This window comes from Lepidochelys olivacea, assembly GCF_965140295.1.
Source record: "Lepidochelys olivacea isolate rLepOli2 genome assembly, chromosome: 1".
In the NCBI taxonomy this organism is placed as follows: Eukaryota; Metazoa; Chordata; order Testudines; family Cheloniidae; genus Lepidochelys; species Lepidochelys olivacea.
Window position 1 is genome coordinate 269,583,563 of NC_140411.1, and position 22,656 is coordinate 269,606,218.

General features: G+C 40.6%; 1 protein-coding gene across 1 annotated transcript in view; it reads right to left on the reverse strand.

Annotated features, from left to right (window-relative positions):
• CFAP54 (cilia and flagella associated protein 54) overlaps positions 1 to 22,656 on the reverse strand; it is a 216,676-nt gene that overhangs the window by 173,653 nt on the left and 20,367 nt on the right. The window contains exons 6-16 of the mRNA XM_084646844.1: positions 21,836 to 21,979; positions 21,292 to 21,405; positions 21,092 to 21,193; positions 15,553 to 15,751; positions 11,118 to 11,213; positions 9,894 to 10,006; positions 9,617 to 9,788; positions 8,883 to 8,968; positions 6,870 to 7,004; positions 4,799 to 4,946; positions 3,910 to 3,977 (exon numbers count right to left, since the gene is read on the reverse strand). Coding sequence (XP_084502970.1) covers positions 3,910 to 3,977; positions 4,799 to 4,946; positions 6,870 to 7,004; positions 8,883 to 8,968; positions 9,617 to 9,788; positions 9,894 to 10,006; positions 11,118 to 11,213; positions 15,553 to 15,751; positions 21,092 to 21,193; positions 21,292 to 21,405; positions 21,836 to 21,979 — 1,377 coding nt within the window. The remainder of the gene's footprint in view (positions 1 to 3,909; positions 3,978 to 4,798; positions 4,947 to 6,869; positions 7,005 to 8,882; positions 8,969 to 9,616; positions 9,789 to 9,893; positions 10,007 to 11,117; positions 11,214 to 15,552; positions 15,752 to 21,091; positions 21,194 to 21,291; positions 21,406 to 21,835; positions 21,980 to 22,656) is intronic.

Consider the following 22,656-nt stretch of genomic DNA (forward strand, 5'->3'; position numbering starts at 1 on the left):
GGTACTTCCTGTGCCAAGGATATATCACCATGTGGAAGTATGCATCCTGTAAACAAAGGGCAGCATACCAATTTCCCATCTCTAGGGAAGGGATAATAAAAACATGGGTGAAAATCCTGAACTTAATTTTCTTGATGAAATAGTTCAGCATTCTTAGATCTAGAATAGGGAAGAGGCCACCAGATTTTTGGGGGACCAGGAAATACTGGGAACAAAAGCCTTTTCCTCCATGTTGGTAAGGAACTTCTGCCTTCCTCCCAATTCTAGAAGAGACCATAGTTCTTGAAGTAACACAGACTCTGAGAAAGGTCCCTGAAAGGGATGGGGAAGGCTGATTGGAAAAAGAGAGACAGGTAAATTGGATAACATATCCCTCCTTTACTCTGTTGAGCACTCACATGTCTGACATGATGCTTTCCCAAGCACAGTGAAAAAAGGACAGACATGATCCAAAGAGAGGAGATATAGCTGGTGTGCTGTCCGACCAAGAAGTCAAAATGATTGCTTGGAAGTTGCAGCTGTTTGGTGAGAAAGCCCCCTTCACCCACCCACCCACACCCCGCCCAATGGAGAAGGCTGGCTTTCACTTAGACCTCTGTTGGAATGAGGTTCTGGAGTAAGATTGCAGCCTAAACTGACTCCTCTTTGTAACCAGAATATAAGGTCCTAATGAATGAAGTGTTGCATGAGTCCTTTAGTGTGTGCATAGCATCATCTGGTTAGCAGAAAACAGTTTAGAACCCTCAAAAGGTAAGTCCTCTATTGCGTTCTGCAGCTACGTTAGAATATCAGAAGCCTATAGCCACAAATAACGCTGCACGTAGAGTGCAGTGGCTACAGAATATGAGGCCATATCACTGGTGTTTACTGCTGCCTGAAGGGATGTATGAACCGTAAGATGTCCCTCAGAAACCAAAGCTAAAAACTATTCTTTATGTTACTCTGTCAACTTGTCAGCAAATTTAGAAATTGCAGAGAAATTAATGACAGGTTTCAGAGTAACAGCCGTGTTAGTCTGTATTCGCAAAAAGAAAAGGAGGACTTGTGGCACCTTAGAGACTAACCAATTTATTAGAGCATGAGCTTTCGTGAGCTACAGCTCATGCTCTAATAAATTGGTTAGTCTCTAAGGTGCCACAAGTCCTCCTTTTCTTTTTAGAGAAATTAATAAAATTATATTTTTACAAGAGTCTGATAATGAGAGACTCTCATTGGAAGAGTGATGGTGGAATAAATTCTGTCATATAAATCCTGCTTCATAAATTCCTTAACCTTGGGAGTGGCCTTAGGGTGGGACTGATGGGACCTCTCAGTAGCAGCTGTGATCACCCAAAAGTATCAGGACCTGGATGGGTAAACAGCAGGTCAAAAACTTGTTGACAGACTTGGTATCGTCCATCCACTCACTTGGTCTACCTGGACTACAAACTGTATACAGATGCCAGAAACTAGGGGCTGTACTCTCCCAGGACCAGGAGAGGTGGGAGAGGGCGATAACATATGCCAGCCAGGCATTAAAACAAACAGATTGGAACAATAAAATTACAGCTCCTTCAAACAGAATTCCTGGCTCTGGTCTGGTCAATCACCAAAAAGTTTAAGGGCTACCTGGGACCAACCTGCTTCACTACATACATGGATAACAATCCCCTGGAGCACATCGGCTCTGCCAACTTGGGAGCACTAGAACAATGCTGGATTTTAAGACTGGCCAACTACAATATCTCTGGAATTCTGGTCTGGCCAGAGACACACCATTGCTGATGCCCTGTCCAGACTGCTGACAACGCTGGAACCAGAAGCACTGGATGACCATGTACTGGAAGCCCTGACCGTGAAGTACTGGACTTAGAGATGCCATCCCCATTGAAGTGGTCCAGGCATGCTGCAAGTCAGTCCGAGATTCTACTAGGTAGGGATGACCAATCCGTGAAGGAGTGGTATAAAAACTGCTCAGTCTATACCAGTAGAAGAAACCCAGTGGTGGAGGACAGGGTCCCTGTGACAGGTTCCCCCCACCCCCAGGGGTGCCATTTGGAACTCGGATACCACTGAGCCCCCCGACCGACCAGCCTGAGTTTCCCTTACTCTGTGCTGCTGTGACCAGCTTTCAAGCCTCCTTCCGGCACACATACAGGTGAAGACACACCAAGCTGCAGCTATATTCACACAGATGCTGAGAGCAGCTCTGCATGGGAGAGCACAGCTAAGGAGTTGCCCAGCATGCAAGTGCACACCCCCTGTGGAGTGTAAACCCAGAATTGTATCATCTTGCACTACACAGAGAACCATACAGCGTAAGATCATAAAATTTGCCCTCTTCCTCAATGTGGAGAGAGATATGCAACAGCTCTCTGCCCCAAGTATAAGCTCCACACTGGTTTTAGAGACAAAACAAAACAAGTATATTAACTACAAAAGGTAGATTTTAAGGGGTTTGAAGTGATAGCAAACAGATCAAAAGGAGATTATCTTAGTAAATAAACAAAACCACAAACTGATCTTAACACACTAGATAGGTAGGATATAAATTAGCAAATTCTCACCCTGAGTGATAAACAGGCTGGCAGATCTTAAGGCACAAGTTGCCTTGGCTTTCTCAGGTTTTCATACACAGGCTAAAAATCCTTCTAACCTGGGACCATCACTTCCCACAGTTCAGTCTTTGTTCCTCAGGTGTTTCCAGGTGTGTTGTTGTAGGGAGAGTGAGGACTACCACCACCCCCGATGTCATTTTCCCCTTTTTATATTTTCTTCCCACTTGCTGGAAAGCTCTTTTGCTTTCTAATTGTTGAAAACTGGACATCCCTGACCTTCCCCTGCCCTGCCTCTTCCCATAAGCACAAGGATTGCTGTAGCTCACGAAAGCTTATGCTCAAATAAATTGGTTAGTCTCTAAGGTGCCACAAGTACTCCTTTTCTTTTTGCGAATACAGACTAACATGGCTGTCACTCTGAAACCTGTGTATAATAGAAATCTCTCAGAGATGGCACTACACAATGGGAAATTTCTATTATACACAGGTTTCAGAGTGACAGCCATGTTAGTCTGTATTCGCAAAAAGAAAAGGAGTACTTGTGGCACCTTAGAGACTAACCAATTTATTTGAGCATAAGCTTTCGTGAGCTACAGCAATCCTTGTGCTTATGGGAAGAGGCAGGGCAGGGGAAGGTCAGGGATGTCCAGTTTTCAACAATTAGAAAGTTGCCAACAGCACGCAGAGGAGAAGCAGCAGCACTGAGCTGGGGCAGAGATTGAGAAACCCCAGAGTGCTGGGGTGCAGAGTCACAACTAGGAGCTTCTAGGAGAGGAACCAGCTGTTTGCAAAAGGGGACTCTTATAAACATGCAGCCTGGAGCTGACAGGATAGCTGAGACCACACCAAAAGACCAATCAGTTTGCGCTCAGAACACAGGTGTCAACACAGGTTATATTGATGGGGGATGGATTGTAGTTGCCATGGGACAGAGTCTGTGTGTAGGTGGGGACCATTTTCCTGTATGCGGTAACAAGTGCAGCCCCTGTTAAAGATCCTGGCCTGGGTCTGTTCTGTTTCACAAGTCCTTCCTACAGGATAAGGCCTGCTCTGACTGCAGCACAACAGAGAGAGTACAATGGAAAGAAGTATGGACACGGTATAAAGGAAGAATGAGCTTTAGCACAAAATATCTTTCAGATCACAAAGGACTGTACAAGGTCAGAAAAAAATAACTTCTCTGGGTTTACATGATGAAGATTTGAAGTATCTACAATTTTTCTCTGCTCTAGCATATCGGTGCAAACTGTTCGACTTTATAAAATTAAGTACTACATTTTATAGGAATGTTTCTAACTTTAAAATGTTTAGAAAGGGACATGTGCTATGGTTTCTGAAAATGTTATGCAAGTGGCAAAGAATTATATATTACCTTCAGTATTTCAGGAATGTCACAGATATGAGTTTGTGAAGGTAATACCGATTCATTTCTTTCTCCTGCTGGGTAAGAAAAAAAAGTAAAAGTAAAATGAAAATCAACTGCACTGAATTTATAAGACTAGTAATAATTGACTAGTTCTATTAATAACTGAAGACCTTGGAAGTGGGAGTTTTCTAGCACTTGACTGTGACATTAATCGTATTGTTTTGATTACTGCACATTTTTAATGCTCTAAAACAGGGGTTGGCAACCTTCGGCACACAGCCCATCACGGTAATCTGCTGACAGGCCACGAGACATTTTGTTTATGTTGACTGTCCGCAGGCATGGCGTCCCACAGCTCCCAGTGGCCGTGATTCACCATTCCTGGCCAATGGGAGCTGGGGGAAACAGCTATCTGTTTGGCTTTCTGTCTCCTTCTCACTGGCTATTCTCTGGCTACTTCTCAGAGCTTCGTCTCACAAACAGACATACCTCCATCCAGCAAAACCCAGAGAAACTCCTCTGCCCACATAGCTCAGTTTCTGACTGGTCTTGCATATGGCCTATGTTTTGGGTGGTGGTTCATATTGTCTCCAGCTATCTTACTTCATAAAGGAGCTTAACTGCTTCTTCCATTGATCCTGAATGAAGGGCATCTGTCACACTCACCAACTTAGGTCTAAACAATTTGTATTTTATAGCATTTATTTAAAATAAAATCAAGCATGCTGCTATCAACAACCAACCAAAACAAATAAATATATTCGAAAACCTCAGACTTCAATTCAGAAAATGGCCAACAAAAAAGAAAATTGATTAGCTAATTATACATTATATTTAGATATTCCTTCCATACCTATTTCCAATAACACTCCCATTACCTTGTTGAACATTTTACCTGTTTTTGCAGATTTATTTGCACAGTCAGCTATGTTCTCCAATATCGCAGTCAGACGTAACGTGACCTCTGCAAGTACTACAACATTAGCATCTCCTATGTTACTGCTGTGAATTACTTCATTTATTATCCAAAGTATGTGAACCCACTAGAAGAAAAATATATAAAGCAAGAATCTTAAAGCAGTTCATAAAACTGAATTAAAAATATTCATATTTATGTATTCCAAACACTGATGATTTTTTGCACTCCAAACTGTTTAGAGACACTTGTAGATTGATCATAACACATGGAATATGATAGTACTTGGACCTTGTGAAAACAGAGCACAAAAGGGGGAGGAAATTCCCCATGTACCTGCACAAGAGTTAGGCAAAATATAGGCCGTAATAGTCCTCATAGGAACTTTAATTTATCAGTTATGTGCAGTAACTTGCTTTATTTTTCCAAGTTACGACACTTAGTACTTTCACTTTTCCATGATTCCTCCGACATTCCTTCAGATCACAAGTTCTTTAGTTTGTTTTTTTCTTTCTCTTTCTTTCTTTCTTTTTTTTTACTTTGCAGAGGTTTTGTGCATGTTCTGCATGGGATACCTATTGTACTATATGCTGGTCTGACGGGATGCCAAATCCCATAGCAGATTTCATCAGGTGCATAGAATTTGGAAGCAGTCATTGTAAGGAAAACACTGGTTTTCACCTTTTAGGCATGGAAGCCAGGGGGGATGTGATCCAATGTCGTTTGTGACCTACAGTGATCCTTAGATAGGATGAGATCCTTAACCCCACTCCAGTTCCTTTATGCTAGGTAAAAGGGATGGAGCAGCATAAAGGGATTCTAAAAACCCCAACACTCCTAGCCCAAGCACAGAAAACGACAGCCATAAAGCTGCCGTCCAAAGAACCCCTCTCAAGCCCTCATGTACTTGGGGAGGGAAGGGTGCCTGGGGCAGGGTCACAGGGCTAGAGATATTCTTGGCAGTGTTGCTGTCCACAGGTCAGCCCCAGGAGGCTGTCATAACACCTACAGGCCTCCAGGAGTCTGTGTTTAATTACAGCAGGGGTCTCTTCAGACTTTGGAGCACCCCAAGATCAAGCTGGCTCAAAGCCATCTCTGCCCTCCCACCTTTCCAAGAACTCTTTCTCCTGAACTCCAAGTTTTCTGCTACACCCAGAGGGTACATCTACTCTGCAAAAAATCAATAAACCCACAGCTGCAAGTTTCACAGTCTGGGTCAACTGACTCGGGCTTGTGCTATGGGGCTAAAAATAGCAGTGTAGACATTCCTGCTCAGGCTGGAGCCAGGGTTCGGGAACTCAGCAAGACGGGTTTGTCTTAGAATGCAGGCTCCAGCCCAAGCAGAAATGTCTACATACTATTTTCAGCCCCATAGTGCAAGCCCGAGTCAGCTGACCCAGGCTCAGAGACTCATTGCTGCGAGGCTGGGGTTTTGGGTTTTTTTTGGAAGTGTAGACATGGGTTTTTTTGTGCAGTGGCACACCACAAAACCTCATCCCACAGTATTTGGGAGATTTCCTTGATCCATATGACTTTTCCTTTCAAAAAGAACAAGAACTTTTGTGTGGGAAGTGATTCCCCTAACACTGTGTACACAACCACCTTGAACAATCTGTTATTTTCATTTTGTCTGACTATCCCCCTATAACAGACTGGACTTCACAGAGAAATGGAACAGAGATCTGTTGTCTGCCTTGTCTCTCTCACTTTTTTTTTTTAAGGCGCTATGAGGTGGGAGTGAAGGAGGGTTGTTCTCATATCACTAATGACATTACTAAGAATATGTGTATACATGTGAAGAAAATAGTGTAGAAATGAGAAATACTGTCATTAAAATTAATGCATTTTTTTATACTTTACAATGCATAAGTAACAGTTTGGAATTATATCCCTCACAGAAAGAACACAACTCTCATTTGTAACTAATGGGAGTTAGGTCTTTATCAAAAGGAAAATATACTTCTGCGATTTGAGACCTAAATTTTAACTTGGGTTAGCCATCATAAAATGCATTCATGCGAATGGAAATAGAATAAGAAAAAAGGAGTACTTTGTAAGCTTTGAATTTGTAGATATATTTTAAGTAGGCACTTCCACTCATTTGGATCCGCTGAACTCCTACTTTGCACTTCTGCCACAGAAACATTACTATATCAACAAGTATTTCTTTATCTGGTTGGAGAGTCTGGGAAAAAAAAAGATGTTACAATAGCTGCATAAATGGGTACAGACAAATTAGTTTTTCGTACAGAAAATAAGCCAATTTATACTTTGCCACATGTAGTGTTCTTATATGGGATGCCATCAACATGAAATCTAGCCGATATTTTTTTAAAGAAGAGTTAAAAGTAGTTTCAGGTATAATATCTGTCCTCTGCCCCGACCTGCCAATTTGGGAGGGGGGTATAATCATTTTTTAATAATTTATTTTCTCTTGTTGCTATGTGAAAGATTCACACAAAGAAAAGGGTAGAGTAACTAACTACACAGGGAAACGGCAAAATTGACCATATGCAAAGTGCTGCAACAAGTAAACAAACTGGAAAAATATGAAAAATAATATGGGTTACTAGTTATATTAACCTTAGGAGTTTCTTGAGCGATAGTAAGTAAAAAAATGTAAGTGTGATTTTTAAGTTGAAAGTGTCTTTTCTTCTTTCTGCTTAGAATTTCTGCAGTATAAGCTCCCAGTTTGCCACAAACATTATGGGCTATCATTATGGCCTTATGAAGGCTAGGAAAATATGCCAGCAAACATCTTAATTAAGAGTTGTTTAAAAGCATATTATTTCCTAGTAAAGATGCATTTTAACACCTTGAAATACATTTTATCTGGTTATACCCATATTTGTAAAGGTGTTAAAAACTGCTGTTTAAAAACGTGTTAGCATATAAATAAAACATGGGTATGTCTTCACTGCAGTGTTAACTAAAGTTATCTTCACTGGAGTTATTTCTCTTGAGTTAGCTTATGTTGAATGAGAGCAGCCATACTGAGAAATAACACTTGAACGGCAATGGTGGTGTTGCACTCACTTGTGTGCGATACCAACACTTCTGGGGTTGTACCCCAGGAGTCTTTGCACTGCAGTAAGCTCAACCAATCTAAGATTTCTTTCCCAGTGAATTGTAGGAGAACTTGTCTGTCCTTTCTGGGCACATAGGAGGAATTGTGGGAAGGTAGTGAAGAACTAGCAGTACTCAAGTGGTTTTAACCTGCATCCACACTACAGAGTGGTCATGTAAGCAGCTGACAAGTTGTGCTAACTGGAGCTTTAGCCTATACCCCCTAATTCTCTAGATACATTCCACCATATTTGACACACTTGCTTCCCTGAGTGCAACACAGCAAAAAGGAATTTGGTCTCCTTCCTTGATTATTAGAAAGCTGCAGTGTGCCCGGTAATTTTTGAAAATGGCTTTAATAATTTTATAAAAGTAGTTTAATTACATAGGACCAATCATAATAAAAAGTAAATTAAAACAAGGTAAATCACAATCAATCACATTTCTTATGCATTAATTAATTTCATTTTTGTTGTAATTTGTAAAGCTTGTCAACCATGCATAACTTCCTCTGACCTTGAATTACATATAATGGTACTGTCAGGAATTAGAGCCTGCTGCAGAGCCAGTCTCCAGGCAACCTAATGAGTGCAGCTGAGCTGCAGTAGGCTGCCTGATTGGCTGCGCCAACTGATTGGTTGGAGGAGTCTCTGAGGCCCTGCAGCAGTTCAGAGGATGCTCAAAGCACTTCCTAACACCTCTATTAGCTTCTGCTCCTGCCTTTGTTCTCTCCAGGTAACCCAATTCTGATCCTTGACTCTGATTCCTGACCTCTGACTTCGGCTCTGACCCTTGGCTCTGGCACCTGGCCTTTGACTCCAGCTCTGACCCTGGGTTCTGATTCCTGGCTACCCCAACTCCTGTTCTAACTGCTAGGCATGATCACTGGGCCTGACTCCAGCTCCAATCACTAGGCATGACTGCCCAAGTCCTAGTCATTTGACAGATACAATAGCAAGTACTGCATACAGCAGAAATGTGCTTAATTCTTTTATACCTGCTTAGATGTACATACGCAGGAAAACAGTGCGGTTGCCAAAGTGACAAGATCATCAGAAGGGTCTCCAGGCTTTAGGGATCCTTCTACAGTCACAATTGATAAAGGAGGAAAAAGTAAAATCAAGATATTATTTCCTCATACAAATTTAATAAAAACATGATGTTTTCAATGCAGCTGCTCCAACCTGCACCAGCTGCAATATGGTTCAGGAAATAGTCAATATGAAGGAGAAGCACGTTCCCCATCTTACACATTCCCCACTTCTGTGAAGAAGGCATATTTCTTTTCTGGTACAGGGAAACGTTTTCAAGATGCGTGTAATTTTGTGGATGACAGAATACAGGTTTAACTGGCAGCACACTTTAACAAGTTCTTCTTGTTTAAATTAAAAGAAATCTCAGATGTATGAACAATAAGAAAGTGCAAAATAAAGTCAGACAAGCCTCTTCCATCCCAGGCTCATTTTTTCCCTGGGAACCCCCTGTCTGAAAATATCAGTTAGTGTCTCCCCCGTTTATTGGAAATGTCATTAAGTCATGTTTTGACAAGTGAAAGTAAATAAGGCACAGTTCAGTAGGTCATAATTTCTTAACTGTTAGTTACAGTGGCAGAAAATTGTATACTGTATTTTAAAGAACTTCTCCATAACAAATAACAAAACTTTTGCTATAAAAAATTATATCTGAAATGTGATTATTGCAACTCCATAGCTGTAATGATCTACAACACACCTTGAAGTGCAATTGTTCTTCTTCCAGAACTGCGAGATACTGTGGCTTCCTTGAAACTATGTTCCTGGAGAGAGAGGCCATGTTTAGATCTTCTTGTAGACACGAGAGGCTGCATCGCAATAATAAGCCTGAGTTCCATTTCTGCTTTCTTCCATACTGGATCATCTTGATTCTAACAGTTTAAACAGAAATAGGTAATGGAAATTTGCCTTAATAATTTATGAACCTAAGTACATTTTAATACCCTCATATATACCATATAGTAAATTTGGATTACCTGAAGAAAATTAGCAATCAGTCCAACAGTAGAATCGAATACATCCCACTCTTCATAGCTGAAAGCTAACTTTATAAACTTCATAGCAGCTTCTCCAGAAACACCATTTTTCCCTACAACAATGGCAAATAAAAATATAATTCTTTTTAAAAATATAACATTCAGTAAAATTAAAGCTATTTTTAGCATCTGCATAATACATAACTAAGATTCCACACAAGAATTCTGCAGACATTGAACTACCTTGTGGGTTTCTCAAAAACTCCACAAAATCGACTTTTTGTATTATATTGCTGGATATTTTTCAGTGTTTATAAGACTGGACTGCCATACCTGCATTGTCATGTTACATTCCAAAAGTCCACGTTGCTGTTGAAATTAATGAGTCTTTTTGATGAAGTCATGGACCTAATTCTACCTGCCTCCAGAAATAACCTCAAAATGGTTGCAACCATAGTCCCCACATATGCCCCTCCTTCCAATTATTACTTTTAAGAATGTGAAAAACTTGTGCAAAGATGGCTGAATATTCTCATTGCTAGATCTGCAAATATACATATACATACTGGAGAGCCTCTTCTCCCTACCCTCTCAAGTGAATCCATATAAGAGCAGGGCAGAATAGGGAGTCTCAAGCTCCTTTCTGCCATAGGCAAGGGCCCCAGGTAGTACATTCAGCAGTGTTCCACAGTCCCAAGACAGCGTTCTAGTGAGTGAGCTCCAAAGGGTATTCCTTTGGTTGAAGGTGCTGGGAAGAGGTTTAGATTAATGTTTGGCAGCAGGTATTTTTTTGAAGAATACTAAGGACTGCTCCAAGGCCACATCATTCTGTTCTACACAGATATGATGACTCAACGACTCTCTGCTCAGCCACGTCCACCCCTCTCTCCTCCCTAAGCACATCTCACAATTATAACATCAGAAACTGGCCTTTGATATTTGTAAAGCACTTGAAGATCTCTTGATCAACTGTGCTATCTATGTTCAAAGTAGTAGCATTTTATTATAATGCCTGTATGTTTACAACTTGCTATTTCAGTAAAGCTTGTAATAGCTTTGTAATTAAAATTGAAACAATATTTAATGATTAGTTCTGATTGTCTGAATACTAATAGAAGGTAGGATCTTGCAAACTTTGTAGGCATAGAACTACCACTGGAGTTCGGCGTGCTGAGAGTTTGCATGACTGGGTTCAAAATGCTTTGAAAACCCAAACTAATATACCTGTTAATATCAGCTGCAGAAGTGTCGACGACGCATTTATTACACCAGAAGACTCAGTACAATAACTTTCTTGTGTACTAGCAAAGCTGCCACCTCCTAAAACAAAAGTAACTCATCAGATAATAATAGAATTTATTTGATGTTATATTTTATTTAGTCATAATCAGAAACCAGAATTCCTGTTGTACAGGAAATTTTGAAATTAAAAAAATATCATCATAATGAAAACTCGCAATTTCAAAATTCACGTGGAACAAAGGGAGTCCAAATTTTTTGTTTTGAAAAAATCAAAAAAGACATTCTGTTTTGACTTTTTCCTCAACAAAATTAATGAGTCTCCACAAGCTGCCCAGAGCTCAGGCAACCCATATTCTGGACTATATAAGAACATAAGAATTTAAAAACAGCCATACTGGGTCAGCCCAAAGTTCCATCTAGCCCAGTATCCTGTCTTCCGACAGTGGCCAATACCAGGTGCCCCAGAGAGAATGAACAGAACAGGCAATCATCAAGTGATCCATCCCGTCGCCCATCCCCAGCTTCTGTCAGACAGAGGCTAGGGACACCATCCCTGCCATCCTGGCTAATAGCCATTGATGAACCTATCCTCCATGAATTTATATAGTTCTATTTTGAACCCTGTTATAGTCTTGGCCTTCACAACATCCTCTGGCAAAGAGTTCCACAGCTTGACTGTGTTGTGTGAAGAAATATTTCCTTTTCTTTGTTTTATCCTGCTGTCTATTAATTTCATTTGGTGACCCCTAGTTCTTATGTTATGAGACACATTAAATAATGCTTCCTTATTTACTTTCTTCACACCAGTCATGATTTTATAGACCTCTATCATATCCCCCCTAAGTTGTCTCTTTTCCAAGCTGAAAAGTTCCAGTCTTATTAATCTCTCCTCATACGGAAGCCATTCCATACCCCTAATCGTTTTTGTTGTCCTTTTCAGAACCTTCTCCAATATATCTTTTTTAAGATGGGGCAACCACATCTGAAAGCAGTATTCAAGATGTGGGCATACCATGGATTTATATTGAGGCAATATGATATTTTCTGTCTTATTATCTACCCCTTTCCTAATGATTCCCAACATTCTGCACATTGAGTGGATGTTTTCAGAGAACTATCCTCGACTCCAAGATCTCTCTCGAGTGGTAACAGCTAATTTAGACCCCATCATTTCATATGTATAGTTAGGATTATGTTTTCCAATGTGCATTACTTTGCATTTAATCAACATTGAATTTCATCTACCATTTTGTTGCCTAATCACCCAGTTTTGAGAGATCCTTTTGTAGCTCTTTGCAGTCTGCTTGGGACTTAACTATCTTGAGTAGTTTTATATCATCTGCAAATATTGCCACCTCACTGTTTACCCCTTTTTCCAGATCATTTATGAATATGTTGAATAGTACCGGTCCCAGTACAAACCCTTGTGGGACACCACTATTTACCTCTCTCCATTCTGAAAACTGACCATTTATTCCTATCCTTGTTTCCTATCTTTAAACAAGTTACCAACCCATGAGAGGACCTTCCCTCTTATCCCGTGACAGCTTACTTTGCTTAAGAGCCTTTGGTGAGTGAACTTGTCAAAGGCTTTCTGAAAATCTAAATACACTATATCCACTGGATCCCCCTTATCCACATGCTTGTTAACCCCCTCAAAGAATTCTAGTAGATTGGTGAGGCATGATTTCCCTTTACAAAAATCATGTTGACTCTTCCCCAACAAATTGTGTTCATCTATGTGTCTGACAATTCTGTTCTTTACTATAGTTTCAACCAGTTTGCCTGGTACTGAAGTCAGGCTCACTGGTCTGTAATTGCCTGGATCACCTCTGGAGCCCTTTTTAAAAATTGGCATCACATTAGCTATCCTCCAGTCATTTGGTACAGAAGCTGATTTAAATGATAGGCTACAAACCACAGTTAGTTGTTCTGCAATTTCACATTTGAGTTCCTTCAGAACTCTTGGGTGAATACCATCTGGTCCTGGTGACTTATTATTGTTTAGTTTATCAGTTTGTTCCAAAACCTGCTCTAAGGACACCTCAATCTGGGACAGTTCCTCAGATTTGTCACCTCAAAAGAATGGCTCAGGCTGGGGAATCTCCCTCACATCCTCAGCTATGAAGACTGTTGCAAAGAATTCATTTAGTTTCTCCGCAATGTCTTTATCATTCTTTAGTGCTCCGTTAGTATCTTGATTGTCCAGTGGCCTCACCATTGTTTAGCTTCTGATGCACTTAAAAAAAAAATTGCTATTACTTTTTGAGTCTTTGGCTAGCTGTTCTTCACATTCTTTTTTGGCCTTCCTAATTATATTTTTACACTTCACTTGGCAGAGTTTATGCTCCTTTTTACTTTCCTCACTAGGATTTAACTACCCAGAAGGTAGGAAGCCCAAACAAGCCTGGCTCAAACCGGGGCTTCCAGAGCTACAGGGATCCCAGTTGTGTGGCAGCCCACAATACCAGCAGACAAGCTGTCAGGAAGCCTGCCTGGTTTCTGTTGGAAGATTCAATAAAGCCAACAGATTCCCACAAGATATTTTTCATTTGATTATCAGCATTTTCTGACAGAAAAATGCTTTGTTAGAAAACCTCTGACCAGCTCTAGTCATAATGATCTTGGAAGTAAAATACAATTATTAAGTGTATTTACTTTATACATGTTATTTTATTACCAAAACATCTTCTACTCCATGGTTCTAATTCTGTCCTTATTTACACCTCCATAGAACGCTACTGACTTAAATGTAGAGGCATGGGGTGAAAATCAGTGCAAACTTTGACCCCTCAAGTGTCCTTTTGAACAACTATTTTATGTGGTAAATAAACTGGATTAGATAGAGTCACTCTGAAATTACACTTATGCAACTGAAGTTAAAGGTAGTGGGGATATGTGGGTTTGACTTAGGACAGAAAATGACCAGACCTATATACCCAAACACATGAGATTAAAAATGTTTTAAGCAGTGCCAGGGCAAATCAAAGAAATAGAGATCTTTGGTTTATAATTTGAAGCATTCTAGGCATTCACATAATAATAATCAACTAAGCATTTGGCTGCAAAGACCTACTGCCACGTGAAGTTTGCACAAAAGAGACTTGTCAGCACATCCCAAGAGAAATGTGCAGCCATCAGCTGGGATTTTAATTCAGAGGTGGGCAAACTACGGCCCGCAGGACCGTCCTGCCCAGCCCCTGATCTTCTGGCCTGGGAGGCTAGCCCCTGGCCCCTCCCCCGCTGTTCCCTCTCCACCGCAGCCTCAGCTCACTGCTCCGCCGGTGCAATGCTCTGGGCAGTGGAGCAGTGAGCTCCTGGGGCAGCACAGCTACAGAGCCCAGCCTGACCTGGTGCTCTGTGCTGCGCAGCGTGGCTACCTGTCCTGGTGCAGCCACGCCACCAGCCACCAGTGATCCAGGCAGCGCGGTAAGGAGGCAGGGAGCGGGGGGGTTGGATAGGGGTCAGGGCATCCAGAGAGCAGGAACAGGGTCGTTGAATGGGGGCAGGAGTCCTCAGGGGGCAGTCAGGAAGGGGGGGAGGTCAGGGATAGAGAGCAGGGGGTGGATGGGGCAGAGGTCCCCGGAGGTCCAGCAGGGAACAGCGGGGTTGGATGGGGCAGGAGTCCCGGGGGTGCTGTCAGGGGGCGAGAAGCAGGAGGGGTTGGATAGGGGGTGGGGGCCGGGCCATGCCTGGCTGTTTGGGAAGGCACAGTCTCCCCTAAGCGACCCTCCATACAATTTCAGAAACCTGATGTGGCCCTCAGGCCAAAAAGTTTGCCCGCCACTGTTTTAATTACATGATTAGTTGATTTGTGCATTTTTTTTAAAACAGCAGCTATTTAAATGGTTTTACCAGCAATAAAACATTCTTTCAGCATGAAATTCACTCCTCCCCACACAAAGCTTGACTAAATGTACTTTGTTCAGAGAATGAAGTGGATGTCAAGTGATGGAATGCACCATCACAACCTACAAGCTGGCTATAGGACTGCATCGTAGCCCATTGGAAACTAGCATTCCAGCCCACAGGCTAAAATAGCAACCACAGTCGCTCTCCACATCCTCTATGCTGGAATGACTGGATACAGATAAGCATATATCAAGTGGGTCCTACCTTGGGTCATCACAAAGACCCCTTCCATGCTGAGCTATTCAGAAAAGGTGCAGACTTTCTGTGAAGCACAAGGAGTTACTCCAGATATACACTGGTAAAACTGAGAGCTGAATCTGGCCAAAGGTTTTAACTTAATTATATAAAATTTTGGGAAGGTATAATTTAAAAAAAAAGTAAGTTTGATTTGATCAGTGCTATGATTATAATTGAAACACATACTTCTGCAGGTGAGATTTTTGTTTTATGGGAGTAAGAAACACTGAGGTTCTTTACCAGTGTATTTTCATTTTTATGCCATTACCTGCCAGGATATCCATGCCTGCAAAAAAGAGCTCTGAAACCACATCACGAATCTCAGTTTCCTCAGGAACAGGTGGGGCAGGGCGCAACACTTGTTGATTACTATCAGAGAGAGCTTCTAGGATGGCAAGGAAATGGGCTGCAGTGCCATCAAACATCTCTGTCAGCAGCCGTTCTGTAACAGTACGAGGCCATGGCAACTAAACAAGAGATAAATCTTTGTAAGGTTTTGTCATATTTCAAATGCATTACAATAAAGCTGTTTTTTCAAAACAGCTCTCTGTGAAAAAGTGAATTCAAGTACAAGAAATAACTGCAGTATACAGCGTGGTTGTGAATTCTATGATCCAGAGGTATAGCAAAGTATCAGGCCAAGTTTGTAAGGTACCTTAGGAAGGCATGAATTTCACAATAACTACATACACTGCTGCACACTATTCTAGTTACAAAACAAAACAATGAAAATTATTAAAGGAAAAAACGTATTAAGCCTATGTAATTCAAAGCTATCCAGATCATGTCCTGTAATCACATGGGCTTGATCACTGGGAGCTGAGGACTCTCAGCGCTTCACAGGAAGTCAGTGAATATTGACAATGATCAGCACCCCACAGGACTAAAGCTACAGTCCATTAGGTTGCTTCTTTGGGCTGTACATTTTCCAATCAACATAATGTAAAACATAAGACAATACACACAAAACCATATGCACTATGTTTGGCTGCTAAGTAATGAGAAATCTATAAAATAAAATAAAATAAAATAAAATAAAATAAAATAAAAAAACTGATTTCATGATGCTTTGTTTACATGACTGTTTTTTCCTTGTCAAAATCATTACCAGGTATGGAGCAATGAAGTGGAGACCCAGTATTTAATGGTCACCTGCTCCATGTCATCATCACTCCAGTTATAACAATTTATTTGACATTTTATCAAATAAAAAGCCTTCAGTAAGGTTTCCAGGACCATCTAAACATTATAATGTTAGGGAATTTCCTTCCTGCATTGGTGGAGCCACATCCTTTATTTTAATTTTCAAATTAGGCACTTTAATGCAAGCAAAGCTAAGATGTATACCCAATAAAAAGGGAATAATTTGTGCCGTATATGGCAGCATTTCAGCAATTTATATGCTGATGGATTGTATTTTTATTGTAACATAAATTATACACCCATCTTTTCAAACAGGCTACCTCTTTAGAGGTAGCTACTTATCTTTTGAAAAGAAAGAGCAACCATTTCTACAGGGCGGAGAGTAAATCCACGTTTTACTGGCAACCTCATTCCAAACCAAAGACAAGAAATATTTTTAAACAATTCCTTATAATTATACATGCAGGTTTAAAATTTCCCAAGTACACTACATTGGATTTAAAAACCTAACATTTGTTGCTAAATTATTATATCCCCAATGGTTCTTTCCACAGCATTGAGGAAATAATTACAGTCCCAAACCTGCAACTGACTATATGCAACAGAACCCTGCCCCCACGTATAGTCGTTGACAGTTTATGCACAAAACACAGATTTTATTTAAATAAATGCCTGAGGTTGGGAGGGTAACTATACACAGCAGCGATAGCAATACTGTTTTAGCTGTAAACAGTTCCCTGTGGTGTTTGCAATCCAAATATTACAGCATTGTAGGGGTGAAGGAAAAAATGAAAATTATTAAAAACTATTGTAAAATGAGCCAGTCTATTTTCATTTTCCAAGTTAAATTAAGAGCTAAAAGTACATGGAACTACACACATACTAAAAGTTAAGCGTGCGCTTATATATTTTGCTGGATCAGGACCAGACCACTCAGCACCTTGCAGGATCAAACTCTTATCAGGCATTCCAGTCTAAATATCCCTACATTGTGGCTTTGCTACACAAATGTTTCATTTGCTGCAAGCTGAGGTATAAAACTACTCGCACAAGCCTGCTGTGCACTTAAGTGTCCAGGTGGACGCTGCTGCTGCACACTAACAGTTCCCTAGTGCATTTTGATCTATGGCTGTTTCAAAGCTGGATAAATCAAAGGGCACTAGAAAACTTTTAGTTCATGGCAGTAGGGTCCATACTGACAGAGTGCACGGCACACTAATGCAGGGTAGATTTATGCCCCGGTTTGCCATGAGTGAAGTGTTCATACAGACAAGCTCTCTGTCTTCTTATCATACTATGAGTACTGGACTACACACGTTTTATAATATTAAAATGTCAAAAAAATTGCTTTAAAAGTGAACCAATGCAGGCAAATATAGTCCTATAGATTTTTCTCCATTTATTTGAACATTAGTAAATCTACAAAATGTGCAGAAATATTTCTGAAAATGGTATCGCATTTAATGTTCACAACCCTGAACAAATAATCAAACTATAAAAGCATGTAAAAACAAACAACATGAAAATTCAATACTTCTGTTTGCTAAGGCCAAGAAAACAGGCATGGCAAGTAGTGGACAAAAACGTCACATTTTAAAAGAATTATTAAGAAATTGATTCCTAACGATCAGTCACTTTTAAAACCAGGCATTAAGTAAAGTCCGAAACTGATACAGAGTTATGTGAAATCTTTAGGAATTACATTGTAAACTGAATTATCTCCTGACCCTGACCACAGACTTCAAAGCCTGCAGAAGCAACACCCCCACTAGAATTGTACACCTGCTTCCCCAAGTCCTGCTGAAGGACATCACCCAAAAACAGCTAAGTTTTACTGAGCCAAATCCTTGAGAAATCTGGTAGTCTTTACATATGCAAACCACACCCTCCTGAGGTTTCAGATAAGTGAGGTTTGGATCAACTGGAATGTGCTATATACTCAGCAATTTAATATGAAAGTATACATGACTGAAATCACATATGACCTGATATTGAACCCTTTGGTACTCTTTTATACCAATGTATCATACAGATCACTTAAAGTTTGATCAGAGCAATCAGGTCACATCTGAAATGTGTCAGGATGATGATGTTATAGCTTTACTATTAACTACAGTAAGGCTAAGTTTTTGTCACAGATACTTTTAGAAAAAAAGTCATGGAAAGGTCACTGGCAATAAAATTCATGGAAGCCCGTGACCTGTCTCTGACTTTCACTAAAAATATCCCTGACAAAATGGGGAAGTGGGTTCAGCACCCACTCTTGCTGGGGCTCCCGGGTCCCCCACTGCTGTGGGGAGTGGGAGCTCTGGGGTCCCCCTACTCACAGGGGATGACTCCTGCGGGGTCTCCTTCCCCACAAGATGGATGGGAGCTATGGGGGGCCATCACTGTGGCTGGATAGCTGCAGGGTCCTCCCGCCGCCTGCCGCGGCTGGGCAGCTTCGGGAAGACCCCTGCCTCCCACCGTGTCTGGACAGCTGCGCGTGGAGGATGTCCCATGCCACCCACTACAGCTGGGCAGCTGTGGGGAGGTCCCCCCACCTGCCACAGCTGGGCAGCTTCTGGGGTTCCCCGCTGCCTGCCACAGCTGGGAAGCTGTGGGGGTCCCCCCGCCACTCCACTGGGCTGGGCAGCTGCAGGCTCCCCTCACCAGAGTGGGGGCTGGGAGCTCCAGCCCCAGGCAGAAAATGTCACAGAGGTCAAAGGAAGTCACGCAATCCATGACTTCCTTTGACCTCCGTGACATAATCGTTGCCTTAACTATAAACAATATCAGCTGAGAAATCCCATGAATTCATAATGTTATTTCTGATGGAACTTATTTATATATCTGTTTTTCCCAATACTCAGACTTTTTTCTATTAGTAAAGAAACAATAACATAGTATATACAAATGATACTAATATTTAATAGCATATTATTTTCCAGCAAAAATTATACTCTTCTGATTTTGAATATGACTGGGGTTTATCAAATATAGTGCTTTCATTCTCAGGCTAGCCCAAAGGCACTTTATGAATAAATAAGTTAGATAATGATTGTGCATGTAAATAAAGCTCACCAACAATTCACACAGCTCTGTATATTTGCAATTGACAGAATAAATGATGAGACAGAAATGGGAGTTATGCAAGGAGACATCTAACTTCTGCCTTGATGGCCTCTCAACCGAGACAGAAAAGACCTTTTGTCTCGCATCTCACCCAGAGGATGGTTGTGTAGCACTTACCTATGCCTCTTGGTACTGCTATATTTGCAATGAGTAAGAATGGAAACCATAGGACCAAATTAACCACAGGTTTACAGCACCAAAAACTCTGATGCGGGTCCACAGCATAAAGCCTTCCAGCAGTGGAGGCTGCAATGATGCAAAGTGACTGCAACCTTCTTCCTACCTGGATGAGGGCTGTGTAGTGCCAATGCAGCCCAATAAGTGGAAAGCACTGAGCAGCAAGAGAGAGTAGCTGGAAAGTGTGCTGGTTTGAGCCTCCTGGAGTGTTTCCCATTTGGCAGAGTGGCTATGTAGCCCTAGCAAAAATTAAAGTTGCCCCAACTCCAGATGAAACCACAAGGGAAAAAGCAGAATTACCATCTGCCTTTCTTGGGGTGAATCACCCCTGGAGTGTAAAGGGCTTCTCTGGCTCTGGGAACTGTAAATCACACCTCCCTGCACCAGCGTTAGTAGAAGTTCTATAACCTGTGTTATGGAGGGGGTCAGACTTGATGATCACAGGATCCCTTCTGGCCTCAGAATCTATGAATGTATGAATCTTGTCTCTAGGAAAGGTCTTGAACCCAATGACTTTAAACCTGACTCAGAAGGAAGAGTGATACTCTCTGAGGTATATGGGGGGAACCATTATAAATACACATAATAGTATAAGAATAAATGCGGCTATTAAAGCTAATAAAGTAGGTCTGGAAGTTGTCCAAAGAAAGTAAGTATGCAAAAATATTTAATATTATGAAAGAACGTGTTTCTCTATACTAATTTACAAGGCATCTCCCAATGGAACACTTGGCTGTGGCAACTAAGATTGTTGGCAATAGAATGTGAGTTGGGGAAAATAATGATTTTCATCAAAGGCTATTTCATACTTTGTACTCATTTATAAAGGTCACAGAATCCTAAGGGGGAGTGACGAATCTCTGAAAAACATATCTTTCAAGGTTTGAGAGGAGTACTGCGACACAAAAATCCACTGAAGATTTGTTGAAGCTGGCCCCGAATCTTTAATGTAGTTAAACACAGTAAGGAAAATTCAAGGGGCCATACACCATGGATGAATTTGAACAATATTTTTAAAAATTATATTATCTTTAAATACTGTAGAGTTGTGGCTATTTTGTAGTGTACAGCCAAGAATATTTATCCTACACAAATAACTCACACAGCCACTAAAGAAAACAAACCCTGAATGATCCAATATAACCATATTGCCTATTATAATTATTACTCCCTTAAGTTGGTTCTGAGTCTTAATGGTAAAGTTAATATGTTATTTATAAGGCTGGAAAGGGAAAACAAATCATTCTGTTTGCAGATAATGCTGTATGCCCACAAAAGATGTGTGTTAGGCAAAGCTATGTCATATCATTACTAAAAATAAGTAATAAATAGATCAAAAAGAAAAAAAGATTTACACAAAATTCTAAACTTACATTTTGTGCTTCCTTTAGATTAACCCTTAATTTTGGTCGAAAAAATCCTTTGGGCTTTCTTCTGGATTCATATACTGCTCTCTTGAAAACCATTACTGCCATCTGACTCAAAGAGAAGCATGTGAGTAAAAACTGTATTATGTATTCCACTTGTTCAGCTGTATGTACTATAATTTTTATGAATTGTGACATGTTTATACCTTTATAGTGGCCTCTCTGAAAACTTTTTTTGTTTCTGAATTTTGTGGTGAAGAACTCATGCTTTCCAACTGCTTTAGTTCATCAATTTTACTCAGACCACGACGAGCGAATACCTATATAGCACAAAAATTGGATAAAGAGTTGTTTTACCTATCTTGATATTATAGTTCTGTGCTCTGCTTGCTATGAGAGGGAGAGTATAATAGCCACACCACCTCCTCATCCTTGTGTTCAGAGAACAATAAAGACTGAAATAATAGCCAGCTCCTGTACAACAGATGCAAGGAGAGAGAAACTCCTTACTCTCTCTCCTTTAGTGCAACTGCTGAGGGGCTGGCCACAGTCAAGCCCTGAACACTTAGAATGTTTATGTACATATTAAAATGTACTACTGTGCTTTAATTTGAATTATTAGTTCAATTTATACAGCAAAACATATTGTAGTAGCCTAACTACATTTCTGAATGCAGATAAAAGGCAAATATCATAATAAAATTTAATATTTAAATAAATATGCAGTTTGCCATTTATTGTTACAAATACCTCTCCATGGATGCTGGCTTGGCAGTCATAATAGCAATAACAAACTGCAGTGTAAAGGGTAGTTCTCCATGTCAAATAGTGTACAGCTAAAAGTGGGACTGATGATTCCATACATATGCTGGCCCACAATAGGTATTCCAGCACCTGTGATGGGAAAAAACAATTATAAACAAAACACTATAAAGAACTGCTCAAAATGTATTAACAGTATAAACTTGAAACAGTTGTGTTTTATAGAAGGGCTGAGAAAAGTATTAAGCATTGACATGCATTTCTTATTGCTCAAAGATGCACATAAAAACATGGTCTTAAATAACGGAGCAAATTAGAACACGAAATCACAGAAAGAGAGTTAATATTTCATTCATTTTACTTTCAGTCATTTATGAATTTTTCCACCTAGAACTGTGTTCATTTTCATCTCTAGACCTGAAGAACTCTATGTAGTCTCTTTCATCAACAGAAGTTAATCCAATAAAAGATATTACATCACCCACCTTGTCTCTCTTCATCTTCACCTGACATTTTATGGTCTGAGATATCAAAACAATCCCAGTTCACTACAGAACTGTTTCCTCATTTAGGGCTTGATCCTGCTCTCATTCAAGTCAATTGCAAAACTCCTACTCACTTGAAAAATGCAAGATCAAGCTCTTCAGGCTTTTATTCCGCAAAGCATTGAGCACTTCTTATGACCGCAAAGCACTGAGCACTTCTTATGAGGCGCTGAGCACACTCTATTCTCACTGTCTTCAGTGGGTGCAGGAGGTTCAGACCTTCAGTTTGGGGAAATTCATCCCCTTCTCTAAACCTACTCTTCA